The sequence below is a fragment of the Polypterus senegalus genome, chromosome 2 (genome assembly GCF_016835505.1).
Source record: "Polypterus senegalus isolate Bchr_013 chromosome 2, ASM1683550v1, whole genome shotgun sequence".
NCBI lineage: Eukaryota > Metazoa > Chordata > Cladistia > Polypteriformes > Polypteridae > Polypterus > Polypterus senegalus.
In genome coordinates, this window is record NC_053155.1 from 38680005 (window position 1) to 38699191 (window position 19187).

The 19187-nt window shown below is 38.9% G+C and overlaps 1 protein-coding gene across 2 annotated transcripts in view; it reads right to left on the reverse strand.

Annotated features, from left to right (window-relative positions):
* Positions 1–19187, reverse strand: part of nlgn4xa (neuroligin 4 X-linked a) — a 607526-nt gene that overhangs the window by 195821 nt on the left and 392518 nt on the right. For both annotated transcript variants that reach the window (XM_039743574.1, XM_039743573.1), the window contains one exon: positions 18957–19142. In XM_039743574.1, the coding sequence (XP_039599508.1) occupies positions 18957–19142 (186 nt within the window). The remainder of the gene's footprint in view (positions 1–18956; positions 19143–19187) is intronic.

A 19187-nucleotide genomic window follows, 5' to 3' on the forward strand; every position in this document is an offset into this window, starting at 1 on the left:
AAAATGTGCTATATAAATAAATGTTGTTGATGCTGTCAAATTCCGCATTACATAATATAACACTCTGAAACCCCTTTAATCCAATTCAGAGTCACAAGGGGCTGGAGCTTATCCAGGGTGCAAGGCATTGACCAGCATTTAACAGAGCACCACTGAAATGCAGAAATAGTGTTGTCTGATTTAGCAGTTACAGTGAGCGCTTGGTCGTCTTGTTCCTACTGTGATTTGTTTATACGTAGATTATTTCTGCATTTTATTTCATTTTTAGCTTTTAAGAAACAAAGACAGAACCATCAAGCAGTCAAAAGTGTGGTAGTTCACCTTTAGGTAGGGCTAAATTCTATATGCTAAAAAATAATAGTTTCATTATTACATGTCTTCACTTTGTTGGTGACTCCCTTATACCAACAAGAGATTTCTTTCCTTAAAATGTCACTTTCCGTCTGCATAACCAACAATATCTTCTTACAATTGTTTTAGCAAAAACACTAAAAACAAATTAAATGAGAATTAAGGACTGATCACATACTATTGCCATTCTATCAACTCCAGTGTGGTCACCATGTGTGTGGAGTTTGCTCTTTCTTTATATGCCTGTGGTGTTTTCCTTTCACATCGGTTAAATGGTGATTCTAAACTGGCTTTGTATGAGCTAGTCTGGTTGGGTTTGTGAATGCGTTCATACATTCCGTCCATGGCTGCTTCCTCCTGAGATAGGGTATGGCTACCGTGAACCTAGAACTGGATTAGGATGTTTAAGAACATGGATGGACAGCTGGTGGCACAGTAACCATTACTGCTGCATCCCAGCCCCAGAGGCCTCACTTCAGTTAACTGAATCTGTCTTTGTCTGCTTAGAGGTTACACATTTTCAATATCTGCACTTGGGTTTTCTCCAGATACAATGCCTATTCACCCCTTTAGGCATTTTCATTTTTTATGGATAAACCACAGGAGATTTAGACTTTTTTGACACTGTTCAACAGAAAAACAAACTTGAAAACATTTCTGTAAATTTGGTTACAAAATTGGTTGCAAATATAAAATAAAAAATAACTGATTGCATAAGTATTCAAGTCAGGCTTTATTAGATGCATTTTTGGCAGCCATGACAGCCTCAAATCTGTGTGCTCAGGTCTCTCTATCAGCTTTGCTCATCCAGAATGTGAGCAAACAGACTTTTTCATTTCTGTACATAAGTACCTCAAATGGACTGATTTCTGGACTCTTATTCGGTCACTTTACAACATATTGTTGTTTTAAGCCATTCTTGTGTTAAATTTTTTAGCTTTATGTTTGGGCTCGTTGTCTTGCTGGAAATCAGATCTTCTCCCAAGGTGCAGGTTTCTTGCAGACTGTATGAAGGGTCTTCTCCAGGATATCTCTTTTTATTTTTTGTACATTTATTTTTCCCTCACAAGCCATCCAGGGCCTGCTGCAGAGAAGCATCCCCCAGTATGATACTGCCACCATCACTCTTCACGTTGGGAATGGTGTGCTTTTCATAATGTTCAGTGTTCAAACATGGCCTTTATCCTGAAAGCCAAAAAAGCTACATTTTGTGCTCCTCAGATCATAGAACTTTCTTCTAGCTGATATTTAGAGACCCCCTTGCCCCATCTTTTGACACTGATAGATCATTTGATAACATTCAGTTTTGGTACAATTAACGTGTGATCTTGAATTGAAATGCAATACATTTGGCACGGCACTAAGTGAAATGCAATATGCTTGCTTTGCTTTTAGTTATGGCATGTGACATATGGACTTGAACTAAAATGCATTACACTTTTGTACTGAATTCTAAAATGACATGAGACTTGCATGCCATAGCGAAAATCAATCGCTTATTTGGTTGATATGCTTTTTATTGTGACACAATAAACCGTGCATATTCATTACATTGCAGTGCAGTTAAAGCACTGGATTGCATTTAATTTTGTCACAAATAATCTTCCATACCCATGTGCCTTCTGTCAAACTGTAGCCAAAATTTCAGACTGTAGACTCGTACTATCAGTAAAGCGGTCTGGCATATGGTCTCCAAATACATAAAGAAAGAATTGTCACAACTGATTGATTTTGGTGTTGGACTGATTTCTAGAAAAGCCATCATATGAAACCATTTAAGTCTTTTCACTGGACAACTATAATGTAATTCCAACAAAGATTTTGTAGAGCAAATGGGTTTTGAACCCTCAGAGACAAAATGTTGTTTTGTACAAATGACATTGTGGCATAGGGATTAGTACACCTTAGTTACAGATCCAGTTCTTGCACTCGGTTTGTATGGGGTGTCACACATGTGCATGGGAGACAGTTAGAGGGACCAATCAATGGTAATTCAATGCCTGACCAGGGGGCGGTGGAGTACACAAATCTTTTCTGTGATATTCCTGCAGATCAAATATGGGAAATTCTGCCTGAGTCCAGCCCTGAAGACAGCACTTCTGGTTTCCGGCTCCACGGACTCACTTCCGGCTCCAGCCCCCAGATGACGTCACTTTTGCCAACCTACTATAAAAGCAAGACAACCTCCACATGTTCAGTTTTGTTTTGGACTCAGCATGCTCATCAACTTTGCTTGTATTTGCACTTTTGCAGCCAGGGATTAAGTATACGGGTGGCTGCCCCAAACCTTTTTCTGTGTCAAGGTTGATTCTTTTCACAGCGGTCTACATCTTTTTCTTCATATTTGCACTCCCCTAGCTATATTCCTTCCAAATCCACAATATATGCATGCATGATAAGATCATTTTGGGGATTGGCTGGTCATGAGCATGCAGGAGTCGGCTATGGAATGGACTGATATCTTATCAAGGGTTCATTTCTGCCTTTCAATCCATGCACCTCCACCATAACCCTGAATGGGATTTAGAGAATCTAAGAATTTATTTTAGCTTGTTTTTGTGTTCCTCACATCTAAATTCACTCTCATCGTTAAAAAATTCTCCAGTGGTTACCATTTCCAAGTTAAATGATCATTTCTGCAGTCCTTTTCATCATGATAACTTGGGCAGAACTATTTATGTCATGTCATTTTAAAAATTGCAATGTTTTAACTAAAAAAGTGGACTCAAGCAGTATAATGGTTGATATTAAGTGATTCTGGAAGAGGAAAAGTCAGTTCCATGTTTAAATATCTACAGTCAGTTCCGGAAGGTTTCCAAACAATATTTGTTCAATTCCATCAAATATGGCCTTTGTCTCTTTAAATTGAATTGTATGATATTCATTTTACTTTAAATTCTATTCTTTATATGTAAAGGTGCCAGCAGCAAAGCAGGAAAAAAAGTAATAGACCTTGTCTCTGCTGATGGCCTTTTTCCATTTTAATAGAACGTAAAAAATTAATGCTTTATCATAGAGTTGTTTATTAGTTGATTTTCATATCAGTAGTTAGCCAACATGAACTCCACATTTATGTCGACTTTTAAATGTGTTCCTTTGGGTAAACATTGCCTTAAATAGTGTTATTGAGCTTTGAAGGCAAAATTGCAAATGAGAAAACTTATTATGTGAATGGCCTTTTCTTGTTATTCAGAATGTAATAATGTCACTGAACTGTTTCAGCAGTGGGATTTTGTAAGGAGAGAATAGATATTAAAAAAAAAAACTCATATTATAAAATATTGATATAGCAAAACCATGTTCAAGCCACAAATGTATCTGACCATCAAAATTTTGAATAGCTTTAAAATTCATATATCAAGAAATCAGATCATAACAATATTTTTATGTCAGAGATTTCCTATTACAGTATATTTGAATAATGTGGCATTCCCATCCAATTCTCAGTTACAGGTTTTGCCAGAATGCTTCCTAAAAAAAACTCAAGAAGAGATGTTGTGTGCGTTTCTGTTAAAAGTTAGTCTATCTAATGTCAGCCACTGGAGCTTGTAATTCTTGAGGTCCTCCTTTACTAATCTTCTTATACAATCACTCCATTTTTGTGAACAGTTGCTCTAGAAGATTTACAGTACTTTCCATTTCTTCATAATTGATTTAGCTGGCCTCCAAGGGATCTTCAGTGATTTGAGTATTTTTGTGTCTCCATCCCCTGACTTGTGCTTTTCAATCACATTTTCATGGAGTTACTTGGCGAGTTCTTTTGTCTTCATTGTGTAGATCAGGCCATTGTACTAACTCGCCACAAGCAGGCCCTTCCAGATAAGGAACATTTAGACTACAATGAACTGAAACTACACACAGGTGATCTCAGTGAATTAATTGTGGAATTTCTGAAACCAATTGGCTTCACCAGTGATGATTTTGGCGTGAGATATTAAAGGAGGTGAATACTTTTGTGATCAATTATTTTGTGTTCTATATTTTCAATTATTTAGACCACTTTGCCATTAAAGAGTCTTTTTTTATCAGTGTTAAAAAAGCTAAATTAAATTCACAGTGGGTCAATGTTGCATAACAATAAAATGTGAAACCTTCCAAGGTGTTGAATACCTTTTATGGGCCATGTATTTATACATCATGGCTCGGGTAATTAGTAATTTAAATTAGTCTGGTGTCAGAGTGTTGACCTTGGCATGGACTGGGGTCTCATTTATGTCTGGTTTCTACTTTGATTCCAATGCTTTGAGTATAACCTGTAAATCCCCAAAATAAGTAAATGGTATCAATCCAGAGCAGCACAGTGGCTAGGTACTATGCCTCAGACCTCAATACACAAGGATTCAGTTTTCATCAAGGTTCACACTTGTGTGGAGCATGCACATTCACTCATTGTCTTGGTGGTCTTGTTTTCCTTCATATCTGAAAGTTGATTCTGTAAGATTAATAAGTAACTGTAAAATACATAAATATCTGTTATTGTAAGTCCCATGAGAGAGCCCTATAAAGGACTGATGTCTCATGAAGGGTTGGGCCATGCTGTATAAATGAGAAGAGATTTAGCTTGGTTAATGAATTATCGACCGTTCCTTTGGCAATGCCAGTAATTAATTAAATAATTTGGTAAAGCTCCTATTCTTTTTACCTTACCTTTTTCTGTTGTAGTCTCAGATCACTAGACGCATATCAAGGTAATTGACGCTCGTTTTAAGAAACAGAATAATTCAATACATCGATAAACAGATAACTGCATATATATATATATATATATATATATATATATATATATATATATATATATATATATATTGTGAGCTGGAGGGCTGATCGCACCCCAAATAGAAACCACAAACCCTGAAACACTGACTACACATTGCTCCTTATCCTTGCACTATAACGCGTAATACAAGCCTCGCGCTACTCCGCCGACTTATAAGCCTTTGCAGCGCCTGTCAGTTTGGGAATTGATTGTTTGCTTTTATCTCTCTCTGCTCCTAGCGGAACTGTTATATCTGACTTGTCATGGAGCACGTTTAAGCTCATGTGTTTGCGGTGTCTGAATAAAAATCCTTCTTTTTTTCTACGACCTTCTGTGTCTGTGCAAATCTGTGACCCAAGCGTGACAAGTGGTACCAGGAGTGGTTGCACAGATGGATGCCAAGACTTATTTCAGAAGTCTAAAACATTTGCACTTAAAGACTGGAAACTAAACATGGATGACCCAATCCGTGCGCAAATTCAAGATTTGATACATAAAGTGCACTGTTGGTTTGAAGGAGACGTAATGGAAACAGTTGTCGTGAATATATTACTGACCGGCATACCTGAAGTTCTTCGAGATGAATTTCTACGCCATGATATTAAATCATTAACGATTATGTCCAGACGATTAGAGGGTTCACAGTCCACTTGGAGAAAGAGCGGTGGATTTCGTGCTGCCGCAACCTGTGAGCGAACGTCCAGGACATTCTCGCGCCGATCAACAAGCTGCAGGACCTGAAAATCTAATGGGGTCAGGTAGGACCCCGGGAAATCCAGTCGTAGATGGGACGCCTGTTTCTGGGGAGACAGCGGCAACAGCGGTCGACAAGACCGTGGAGGCTACAGAGCACGTCGGCGTGGACGTCGAGAGGATATTTCGAAACGGAGCCGACCGTAGATGTTTCCGATGTGATCAGCTCGGCCATTTGGCAAGAGATTGTCGCTTGTCTCCAGCTCATTCAATGGGGATTGGACTGGCCGAGATTTGTTGCTCAACTATTACATGTCCGGATGGAAAAGATGGCTTGTTGATCCCGGTGAAATTGGGACACAAAGAAATCTCAGCATTGTTAGATTCGGAAGTGACCTTTGTATTGTGAGACGAGACTGTCTTAATGAACAATGCCTTAGAGACTGTGAGACTGTAAAATACGCTGTGTACATGGTGATGTTAAAGATTATCAGACTTTACTTCTTCCTTTAACTTATAGGGGGCGCCAATTTAAGGTTTGGTCTGCCGTTTCGGACTCGTGCCCTTGGCCATTACTCATAGGACGGAGAAATGCCCTTTTTCCGAAACTGATTAATAAATGTAAGGGACCAGTAGTCCAGTCCACTAATGAACTTGGTGGGGGGGGAGAAGAAGAAGAAATCCAAGACGAAGAACTGGTAGCGGCCGGGGAAAATCTAGAGCCCAACTTAGATATTGAACCCGATCTCTCCAGCGTGACGGAGGAGGTCACCCCCGACAATCTTCCAGAATGGGCTGCTCCTTCTACATCTTCCCAGATTGCAAACGCCTCCGAACACAAACCGAGTGTTAACGAACAATCAGATTTTGTGCGTTTGCAGCATACTGATAGCTCATTAGAATATGCATTTAAACAGGCTCGCTCTGCTATTGACTCTTATTACCAAGAGCGTAATTCCGGGGGTGTGAAAACCCCACACTTTATAGAAAAGGACGGTTGCCTTTTCAGAGTGATCTCAGATCATTTGGAGGGGGAATTTATTGAACAACTGGTGGTACCTGAAGCACATAGGGAAACTGTTTTGCATCTGGCACATTCACACATCTTGGGGGGGCACCTCGGTGCCGACAAAACTAGAGACCGGTTATCAAAACGATTTTATTGGCTTAATATGGGAAAAGATGTTGAACGATTTTGTACTTCATGTCCAGACTGCCAGATCGTCTCTGCTTATAAGCCTCCTCGGGCTCCCCTTTGTCCTATGCCCATATTGGAAGTTCCCTTTCAGCGTGTGGGATTAGATATTGTGGGACCATTACCTAAGACTAAGGATGGGTACCAATATTTGCTGGTGTTGGTTGATTATGCGACACGATATCCAGAAATGATCGGCTGAAAAAGGCCAACTCTTCGGCTGTAGCTAAAGCACTATGTGAAACTTTTACTCGTATTGGTATCCCTAGAGAAATCTTAACTGATCAGGGCACACCTTTCACTTCTCGCGTGATGAAACAATTGTGTGACAGCTTTGCTATTAAGAAATTGAGTACTACTGTTTACCATCCTCAAACGAATGGTTTAACCGGCGATTTAACAAAACATTGAAACAGATGATCAGGCGAGTTGCTCATAATGATCCCACAACATGGAACACTGTCCTACCGTTTGTTTTGTGCAGCGGTGCGAGAATCACCACAGGCGTCCACTGGCTTGAGTCCCTTCGAGTTGTTATTCGGCAGGCGGCGAGGCATCCTGGATGTGGTACGTGAGGAATGGATAGGAAACGAGAGAGCAGCTAAGGGTCCAAGCTTTGCAGATCGACTAATTTCGTTGCAAGACAGAATTTCTATGCTTTCCTCTATTGCTGTGGAACACCAACAACGAGAACAGGAAACTCAGAAGCGTCTTTACGATAGGCGCAGCAAGCTCCGTGAGTTCAAACCTGGCGATCGTGTTTTGGTACTGGTTCCCTCGGATCCACACAAATTCTTAGCTAAATGGCAGGGCCCGCCATTATTGAGGAGCCTATGAGTCCAGTAAATTACAAGGTTAGAATACCCGGCCGGCGCAAACCATTCCAGATTTTACACATTAACCTCTTGAAGGAATGGCACGACCGACAAGAGGTTAACACTTCCTTGGCTGCTGTTTCTCAGTCCGATGTTACCATTGGTAACGATCTTACTGACACGCAAAAGACAGAACTGTTATCTTTGATAGAACGGAACACTGATGTCTTTTCAGATTTACCAGGCAAGACTAACATTACAAAACATAAAATTACCACTGCACCTGATGTTCGCGTACAGATGCGGCCGTTCCGGATACGAGGCGCGAAATATTGTCTTGCGAAGAGGTAAAAAAGATGCTGACACTGGGTGTAATTCGTGAAAGTAAAAGTGACTGGTGCAGCCCAGTCGTATTAGTCCCAAAGCAAGACGGTTCGGTTCGGTTCTGTATCGATTTCAGACGCTTGAATAAGGTCTCTAAATTGGAATTGGAAAAACTGGGTCAGGCGAGCTATATCTCCACGCTAGATCTCACAAAAGGCTATTGGCAGGTGCCTTTAGAGGCTAGCAGTTGTGAGAAAACGGCATTTGCGACTCCTGACGGACTCTATGAATTTACAAGACTCCCGTTTGGTCTTCACGGGCACCTCTAACTTTTCAGCGTATGATGGATCAGATCCTACGTCCTCACTCTGAATATGCTGGGGCATACCTTGGCGATGTCGTGATTTTTAGCAATGATTGGAAAACACACTTAGAGCGGCTTCAAGCCGTTCTTGAAAGCTTGAGACACGCTGGCCTTACTGCTAACCCTAAGAAATGTAAACTAGGCATGTCCGAGACTCATTACTTAGGCTATTCTATGGGCAAGGGTTTACTTAGGCCACAATTAAGGAAAATAGAAGAAATGCTTGTTTACCCGAGACCTGAGACACAGAAACAAGTACGCCTTTCTGGGACTCGCTGGTTACTACAGAAAATTCATTCCAAATTTTGCACATAGAGCTGCTCCTCTTACAGAACTTACTAGAGGCAGAAAAAACCGACCTGTCCTGTGGACAGAAAATTGCGAACGTTCTTTCAACGATTTAAAAAAAGCATTGTCTTCTTACCCGGTTCTAAGGAACCCGGATTTCACAAAAGATTTTATCTTGCAAACAGACGCAAGTGCATTTGGTGTGGGCGCAGTCCTGTCACAAATTTTGATGGAGAAGAACATCCAATCACATATTTGAGTAGGAAATTACTTCCTAGGGAACGCAATTATTCTACAATTGAAAAAGAATGCTTGGCAATTAAGTGGGCTGTGGAAGCGCTTCGCTATTACTTGTGGGGACGAAACTTCACTTTGGTAACTGATCATGCTCCACTCCAGTGGTTGTACCGACAGAAAGATACAAACTCGTCTAATGAGATGGTTTCTGGGTTTACAACCTTACAGTTTCACAGTAAAGCACCGACCAGGTTCTGAACACGTCAACGCAGATGTATTATCACGACTAAATGAACCTAGTACAGAGAGTCGCTTGATTCACAGGAATGTGAATAAAGCTGAGGGGGAGGGTGTGAGCTGGAGGGCTGATCGCACCCCAAATAGAGACAGACGCCCCTGGGAAAACCACAAACCCTGAAACACTGACTACACATTGCTCCTTATCCTTGCACTATAACGCGTAATACAAGCCTCGCGGTACTCCGCCGACTTATAAGCCTTGCAGCGCCTGTCAGTTTGGGAATTGATTGTTTGCTTTTATCTCTCTCTGCTCCTAGCGGAACTGTTATATCTGACTTGTCATGGAGCACGTTTAAGCTCATGTGTTTGCAGTGTCTGAATAAAAATCCTTCTTTTTTTCTACGACCTTCTGTGTCTGTGCAAATCTGTGACCCAAGCGTGACAATATATACACTCACCTAAAAGATTATTAGGAACACCTATTCAATTTCTCATTAATGAAATTATCTAATCAACCAATCACATGGCAGTTGCTTCAATGCATTTAGGGGTGTGGTCCTGGTCAAGACAATCTCCTGAACTCCAAACTGAATGTCAGAATGGGAAAGAAAGGTGATTTAAGCAATTTTGAGCGTGGCATGGTTGTTGGTGCCAGATGGGCCGGTCTGAGTATTTCACAATCTGCTCAGTTACTGGGATTTTCACACACAACCATTTCTAGGGTTTACAAAAATGGTGTGAAAAGGGAAAAACATCCAGTATGCGGCAGTCCTGTGGGCGAAAATGCCTTGTTGATGCTAGAGGTCAGAGGAGAATGGGCCGACTTATTCAAGCTGATAGAAGAGCAACTTTGACTAAAATAACCACTCGTTACAACCGAGGTATGCAGCAAAGCATTTGTGAAGCCACAACACGCACAACCTTGGAGCGGATGGGCTACAACAGCAGAAGACCCCACCGGGTACCACTCATCTCCACTACAATTTGCACAAGCTCACCAAAATTGGACAGTTGAAGACTGGAAAAATGTTGCCTGGTCTGATTCAGAATTTGGCGTAAACATAATGAGAACATGGATCCATCATGCCTTGTTACCACTGTGTAGGCTGGTGGTGGTAGTGTAATGGTGTGGGGGATGTTTTCTTGGCACACTTTAGGCCCCTTAGTGCCAATTGGGCATCGTTTAAATGCAACAGGCTACCTGAGCATTGTTTCTGACCATGTCCATCCCTTCATGACCACCACGCACCCATCCTCTGATGGCTACTTCCAGCAGGATAATGCACCATGTCACAAAGCTTGAATCATTTCAAATTGGTTTCTTGAACATGACAATGAGTTCACTGTACTAAAATGGCCCCCACAGTCACCAGATCTCAACCCAATAGAGCATCTTTGGGATGTGGTGGAACGGGAGCTTCGTGCCCTGGATGTGCATCCCACAAATCTCCATCAACTGCAAGATGCTATCCTATCAATATGGGCCAACATTTCTAAAGAATGCTTTCAGCACCTTGTTGAATCAATGCCACGTAGAATTAAGGTAGTTCTGAAGGCGAAAGGGGGTCAAACACCGTATTAGTATGGTGTTCCTAATAATCCTTTAGGTGAGTATATATATATATATATATATATATATATATATATATATATATATATATATATACACTGTGAGTGGGAAAAAAACACACCAAAATATTTTTCATCACATCTTCAACAATAGTCGGCTGATTTACTTAATGTTTGATACAAAGTGTATGTAATATGTTTTCCAACAAAAGTTGTATTAATTACTCACATCAAACAAACAACATCGCTGCACTAGCTTTTTGAACTTAAGTCTTCGTGTTTCGGTCTTCTGTACTGAAACCCATTTTTATCTGCAAATTTAGCAAAGGGTCAAACTTGTTTAAAAAACTTTATCGTCTGTGTTCGCACGTATCCATGGCAACCAAATTTATAAATAAGTAAGATCTTATACTGCTTTGACCAGGCTTTGACACAAGTTTATACAATGTTCCAAATTTTATCAAAATCGGCCGACTATTGTTGAAGATGTGATGAAAAACATTTTGGTGTGTTTTTTTTCCACTCACAGTGTATATATATACAGTATTGATATATAAGGCAGGAGGCATATAGCCTAGACAGACAAACATATAACATAGAGAGGCTGGCTGTTTACTGGTTATTTAGAGTTCTAATTTATCTTGGCTTCGATACATAGTTTTATAATACCAAACCTTTAAAGGTGATTTCTAATGTTGTATACAGTTGTCATTTTATTTGATGCTCTGGGTTCAAGTAGAGGATTCTTCTTATATTGGAGGGCACTTTTCTCTTTGCTGCATTGGTCCTTTATCTCTGTTGTGCAGTGCTCTCCTCAGTTAGGCTCTTTGCTGTGTTGTCTCCAACTTTGTAGGTAAAGCATTACTCTTTCTGGCCCAAGAGTTTAGATGATGAAATTCCCTTCCTGAAGCAGTACATACTTCTCAGTCTTCATACTGGGATCAGTGCTTCACTAGTTAGACTTGACCTTAGCTTTCTGGTCCACAAAGAGAAGAGATTGTCAGCTTACTGCTTCCAAGGTATGGAGCAGCTCATCAGTATTTTTGGTTTCAGAGATCGTCATGCTCAGAGAGAATGTCTAACTGGGACGAGAGTAAATAGTTTATGAAGGAAGGTGGGACCTCTCATGATTGGATTAATGTCACTTCTAGTTACAAAAGGAGCATCTTCTCATAGGTGAGTTATTCTGTCCACCACAGTTGTCATTCCTTGAATTATAGGTGTTTGTTCTGGCTTTAGTTCAATTTGTGCATTTTAGCTCAAAAAATCTAAAAAGGGGCCCCTGCATAGCTGTCATATCCTAGTATAAACTTGAGCTCAGTCACTTAGTTTAGAATGTAAAAGGGAGTTTTGCACAACTAGATGTCTGTTAAATCTGCTTCCTTAACAGGCCTGGTATGCCACTAAAGCCTAGCAGAAAAGGCTCACCTTGTGCTAAAATTCCTTATGATGCCAAGATATAATCTAGCTCTCTATAATCCAGTAATGCAACAAGTGATATTAGAAAATGAATGATGCATTGGAAGTGAGCCATGTATTTGTGCTGTCATAATGTATACTCACACTCTCAAATAACCCAATGTCTTTGCCTGGTCTTGTACACATACTATTTTCAATTTTTGTCACATTATTGGTTGGGTTAAGAAGTTAAAAATTCTAATAATAAGTAAGTGGAATATCATTTGTACTGAATATTTTATACCGAAAAAGAAAAGAAAAATCAAATATGTTGATATTTTTCCTGCTTTTGTTTAACCAGGGTGTTGCATGATGCCCTGGGGAAAATAAAGTAGCAGATGTTATACCAGCATGCTCGTGCCACATAAGAGTTTAAACATCTATTTGTCAGCACACTTCATTTATTACACAAGAGAATACATGTTTTTTGCAAATTATACATGAAAAATCTTAAATTATTTTGCATGGCTCTGCATAAAAAGCCCGGTTCTAAACATATTTGTCATGCCTTTTATTAACATCAAAAGCTACCCAGTGACAAAGGGTTGCAAGGGGCAAGGGTAGTAGGAAGTTAAGACATGGGGGAAGAAAATTCAACTGAAATCCTCTGGACAGTAAAACCCACACTGGTAAAAAGGGAAGACAGGGTGCACACACACCCACACACCAAGCACACATTAGGGACAATTTTTAGTCCTAACCCGCATGTCTTTGGACTGTGGGAGGAAACCCACACAGACATGGGGAGAAGATGCAAACTACACACAGGGAGGACCCGGGAAGTGAACCTGGGTCTCCTAACTGCGAGGAGGTTAATACAATTGAATGTTTTTTTTTTAAATAATTCCAAATTATTTAGACTAAGTTTAATATTTATCCCACCCATCCATTATGTCACAGCAGGTGATGGTATAAATATGGCAGCATTTTCTGTATACATTACCCCTTGGTGGATTAACATCTTGAAAACTAAAATTATGTTAGCTTCTACACCAAGTAGGTTCTAGCACTCTTATAACATAGATTCACAAACATGGTGTGATGGGTGCCTCCACTGGTTAGTTGCTCGTAACAGACATTGCTCATGTGAAGTTCAGTAGTTCCCCTGCTCCGTTTTTCCCTCCACCAGTGGCATGCTCTTCGCTCTTAACTGTGAGCTGTATCTATGGCAAAGAAACACAACTGCCAGTTCACCTATAAAGATTTTGTTCCTTGGAAACCTGTTCCCTTTTCCAGTCATTGCCCAGCTTGAAAACGGCGAGAAGGGTAACTGAGACATCTAAAAGATCCACTAAGCAGGCCCAGAAGAGGCTTACTCCAAATCAGCCAGGGCCCAACTGCTACCTGCAGGATTTGTCCTACACTGACCTATGAAAAGAAGCTGAATTTCAAAGTTTAAAAATGCCATTAAGGTCCCAAGTCTCATAAAAATGTCTTTTAAGACAGAGAAATAAAATCTCTGGCTTGTAATCTAAAGGGCAACGGGAACCTTTGTAAAATAAGTTATTAATTGAAAAATAAGCAAATATAAGACAAAAATGGTCAAAAGAGCAGAAAAGAGTTGCCTAAAAGGTAATCCAAAGTTAACAAATCCTAGTACACTTAACTGAGAGCAAAGTGATCGAAACAGAATAATTCAGAAAATTCAAACAAGCAATACTTAAGTAAACTCCTAACAACAATCTTGGGTGAGCCTGAGCACATTCCACTTTCATTCGCTAGAACATTTTCATAAGTAGTGGTTTATTTAACATAATGTTCTTAAAAATTGTAAGCATAAGGCTGGATGAGTTAACATGTCGATTATGCAGCCTGAATAAGATAATTTTTTTCATTGATTTTATGACATTCTTTGATGTCCAGTGTTGTTTATCATATACCTCTGTATTATCAGAAAATTTGTTCTTTGCATGAAAACATGACATGAAAAAATTTTCTTGCCCATCACTACAAACTAAACGTGGTAAGTAACATATAGGAAAAAAATATCATTTTTGGGTGAAGCATTTCTTTAAGGTAAGGTAAGATAATATTTGACCATGTATATCATGCCACCAACTGCCTTGTAAGCAATGGCAGCACCACAATAGGAAGGTATTGTTAGAAGCCAGCAGGACCCAAATGCAGAATAATGACATCAAAGAAGCAATGAAAAAAATATGAAAAATATATCTAAATTACTGTAATTTTAAGAAAAAGAAATGTAGAAACAGTATTCAGATTGCCCCAAAATGGATTCTAATCATGAAATGATCCTGACAGGCTGGTGTCCTTGTAGGTAAATTAGGACATCTGTGTCCCTAGATGGGATTCTGCAGCTTGTCCCATTTGTGGTCATGGGATGGGGCTTAAGTGCAGAGAGACAAAATAAGTGTAGGGTTTTTAGGAGTGCTGGTGTCCTTGTCAAATAAGGGGGAAAAGAAAGGCCAGGCTTGTCAGTGTCAAGATTGTTTAATCAGGAGACACATGATGGCGGCAGACATGAATGCAGAGCATCGCAGATTTAAGGAAATCTGAAACGAGTTGTCAACTGAAAGAGGGGGTTTGAAACACTGAAGATCTCATATTGGCAGACTGAAGTTAAAACGACCAAACTACTGTAAACTTGCTTTCAAACAATATAGTTAGGTTAAAACTAGAAATAATTTTCTAGATATATAGTGTTCTTTCAAAGCAGAATATTTTCTTAATTTTAAACAAAGTTCAGATGGCCTTTAATACATGGCTGACTAGCAGTATTTAGCATCAAAAACATACGTAGCACTCATTGTATCATCACTGATGAATGTGGTGAAATAAGAAAAAATAATATTAGAATATACTAATTCCTTGAATCCTAATAGTCAATGAGAGAAATAAGATGTTAGAGAGAATAGTGCTTTTTAGAGTGAAGAATTGGGCCAGAGAATGATATCTACCAAACAGATTGGACTTTGAGCCTTTAGAGCAGGGGTGGGTAGTGGCAGACCTTAAGGGTGGCAGTGGCTGCAGGTTTATGTTCCAACCCAGTTCTTAATGAGAAGTCAGTTATTGCTGATGAAACACTTATTGCTCAAGTGACATTTGGATGCTTCATTTTAGTGGTCTCACTTGTTAAGGTCCCCCACCCTTAATTGCTTATTTCAGTCTTAAACAGCTACATTCAATGTTGTTAATGGCTCCCTATTAGCAATAAGATGAAAATAACAAAGGGATCAGCAGTTCTCTGTCTAACTGGTTTCCATTTACACTTATGTGGATTCATCATGCATTATTTGGTTTAATAAAACACTTTAAGAGAAGAATGTCTTTCACCCGATCGAGCACTCTCTAAATATATAAGATCTGTCATCCCTTACTGGAGCAGAACTCCTTGTACTAGCATGGCTATAAATATTGTAATTGCCAGTGCATATTTCTGTCTACTCATTAAGGTTTATTAAGACTGTGCCATTGTCCCATTCTATCAAAAATCTGATTAATTTTGTTATTCGGGCAACTGAGGTTACAAGAAGAGAGCATCTACTTTTTTTTTTATCCACATGATACAATTAATATTAAGACACTTTCGTTTATGTTTATTAGACTGCAGTTCATAATTTTATTAAGCTTTACAATAAAAAGTCAAGGAAGACCCAAACTTTAAAAACTATATAAACAATACGACAAGACATGAAAAATCCACAGTCAATTACATGCAGATTATGAATGAATGAAAATTTGTTTTGTAATTGAAGTTATTTAAACATTCTGTAGATTTGATGTTTCAATGAATAAATCAACATGTTCTGAATTCTGAAATTTACTATATTTGTTTATTTATATCCTTGCCCATGATTAACTGAAAATAAAAATTTAAACTGAACCTGGCTAATGCTAAGTGTTTTTGCCATAAAATTTAAAATTCCGTTTTATGTTTTTTGTCATAAAAAAATTATGTAGCCTGTAAGGCACATAATAAGAAATATTATCATTGTTATGTTATTAAATAGTTTAACACGTTTTTTTTTTTTTTTCTGCTCTCTAAATAAGTAGCCACTTTCAAGTTTAAACAAATATTTGTTCAGAGACATTGTTACCACTTTTACTTTTCTTTGAAATTAACATGAAAGCACATTACCTAAACAACTATTTACCTTTGTCAATGGTGGATTAATTTCAAAGGAACCAATTTAAAGAATGCAAAAATGAACACTGCATGTAGATTGACTTAGCACAGCAAGTACAGAGGAGTTGACATGAGAATAAATATCTGCAGGTCATGTCATTTACTAACCCGCTTAATCCAGATTAGGGTTATGAGTGGGGGCTGGAGCCCATCCCAGCTAGTATAGGGCACAAGGCAGGAGAAAACCCAGTTCAGTACACACACACACACACACACACACACACACACACACCCAAACACACATACGAGACAATTTACCTAACCTGCATGTCTTGGCACAGTGGGAGGAAACCCATGCAGACACGGACAGAACATATGACCTCCACACAGGGAGGACCTGGGAAATGAGCCCCGGACTCCTACTTCAAGGCAGTAGCAGTACTACTGTGCCACCTAGCCACCCACAAATATACAGGTATGCAGAATAAAATGAAAGAATGGAAGAGAAGGATTTGAAATGCTGTTTTGCTTCATAGTGAGATCTATACAGAAACGTCCAGAGAGTATTGGCCTGACAGTCTTGAAACATGATCCAGAGGATCTCTGACATCTGGAAGGATTTATATAAGGCAAAGAACAATGATAGAAAAGATAAAGATGTACTTAGAAAGTTGTGTATTTAATGTTGATTTTTTAAATATGTGCCTGATTTTTCCTGTCATTAATCTACATCCTAAATTTAGCTAAGTTCGAGTAAATATGACAAATCTGTTTTCACAAAAAATGTTACATGCAAACAATTTTAGTCTTTTACATACAGCATACTGATAATAAATTCAGCAAAGGAAAAATAAGAAATATACAATATCAACTATAATATTACTGGCTGAGTTACCCTGTGCTGCTCAGGACTATGACACAACGCTCTGGATCACTGGATCTCATACTTGCTAACAAACAGATACCAGACATTGAAGATGGGCGAATATCAGTTAGTGCCCCTGACCCTGAGAACAGGGTGTCTTCAAGGCTGTGTTCTATCTCCTCCGCTATGATCTCTATACACCAAAGACTGCACCTCCACTGACCAATCTGTTAAACTGCTGAGGTTTGCTAATGACACCGCCCTGACTGGCCTGATCACAGATGGGGACGAAGTGCCATATCAGAGTAAGGTGGATCGGCTCTCAGTTGGTGCACCTTCATCAATCTTAACATGAATTCCTTGAAGATAGTAGAGATGATTGTGGATTTTACGAGAAACTCCATACCTCTTTAACCTCAAGTTATAAATGGTGTCACTGATTCTGAGCATAACTATTACTCACCGTCTGAAATGGGATGTAAACAGAACTGCTCTTATCACAAAAGCTCTGCAGTGGATGTTTTTTCTCTGTCATCTTAAAAAATGTAACCTGTTCCAATCAGTGCTGGTAGAGCTTTATCAAGCTGTTACTGAAAGCATCCTCACGTTGTCAATGGCAGTCTGGTATGGCAATGCATCTGCTCACTCCAACTATAGAGTCTTATTTGTACAACAGAAAAGACTGCAGGCCTGAAACTGGAATCCATTGAGATCCTGGATACATCACGGGTCAGGAAACGTGCCGTAAATATAATCCAAGATGGTAAACCAGAAAACCATCTCTTTCAGTTATTACCATCCAGGAAACATTACTGGTCACTAAAGGCAAGAACTACTAGACAAATAATCAGTTTCTTTTCTACTGCAGTCACTCTGGTTACACAGTCTCCTATTCATATGTCTTTTCCTAATTTCTGAAGTTCTACATCCAATCTAAATTATGTTTTTTTGTGTTTATAAGGGCTTACTTAATATATTACAGGACAGGAATAAAATTCAACTTTACTGTATTGTTTTGTACAGTATGTTTTTCACTGCTATTATATATAATGTTGTGATGGTGCCATATATCGTATGTTATATTGTGTTATTTATTTGTGTTTATCTTATTATGTGTATGGAGAGAACACTAAGAAAAATTCCTAGCAACTATGTTGTCTGGCAGTAAAGTTCAGGTTCAAGTGGAAAGGTAAAAAGCAATTAAAAATCATATATTACCAGTCTTTATCATCCCCCACACTTATTGAATACAGTAAATGTCTATTGCTAATACTGAATACTAAAGCTACTTTGTATATTGATTACTTCCTCTAGGTCAAAGAACCCAAAATTGCACTGAAAAACGTTGATGAAAATATTACCTCTCTCTCCTCCCGAGCATTTTGAAGACATGACAAAAATAACAAGCTTAAAAAGGAAAATTATAAATGTAATGAGTGGGATTCAAACCCAGGTTTCTTGGTTGAAAGACAAGCATTCTAACCATCACACCATGTGTGGCGCTGTTTCTCTGTGCATAAATTACACTGCAGTATCTCTAGCCACCCTGTCTGACAGTAGGCAGTACAAAGCCAAATTTAATATGTCAAAAAAAAACCTTATGATGAAAAGTTTCTTTTTGTGAAATTGTAAAATCGATGATATAAAAACAACTCTGTGTATGAAAAATAACCAAACATTTATGTAGTATACAGTAACAAAAAAATGAAATTACCTTCAGAGTGATGCGATAGCGTCAGCAAACATACACAAGATGCTCCTGCACCAGAACCAAATATTGTAACCCTCTTAGGATCTCCTTTAAAAGCTTGGATGTTTTCTTTGATCCATCTCAAGGCCTGTATTTGGTCAAGCAGTCCATAGTTTCCTTTGGCAGCTTGGTCTCCAGTACTTAGAAAACCTAAAAGAAGAGTGCATTTATCATTCATCTGTACAAAGTAAGGTG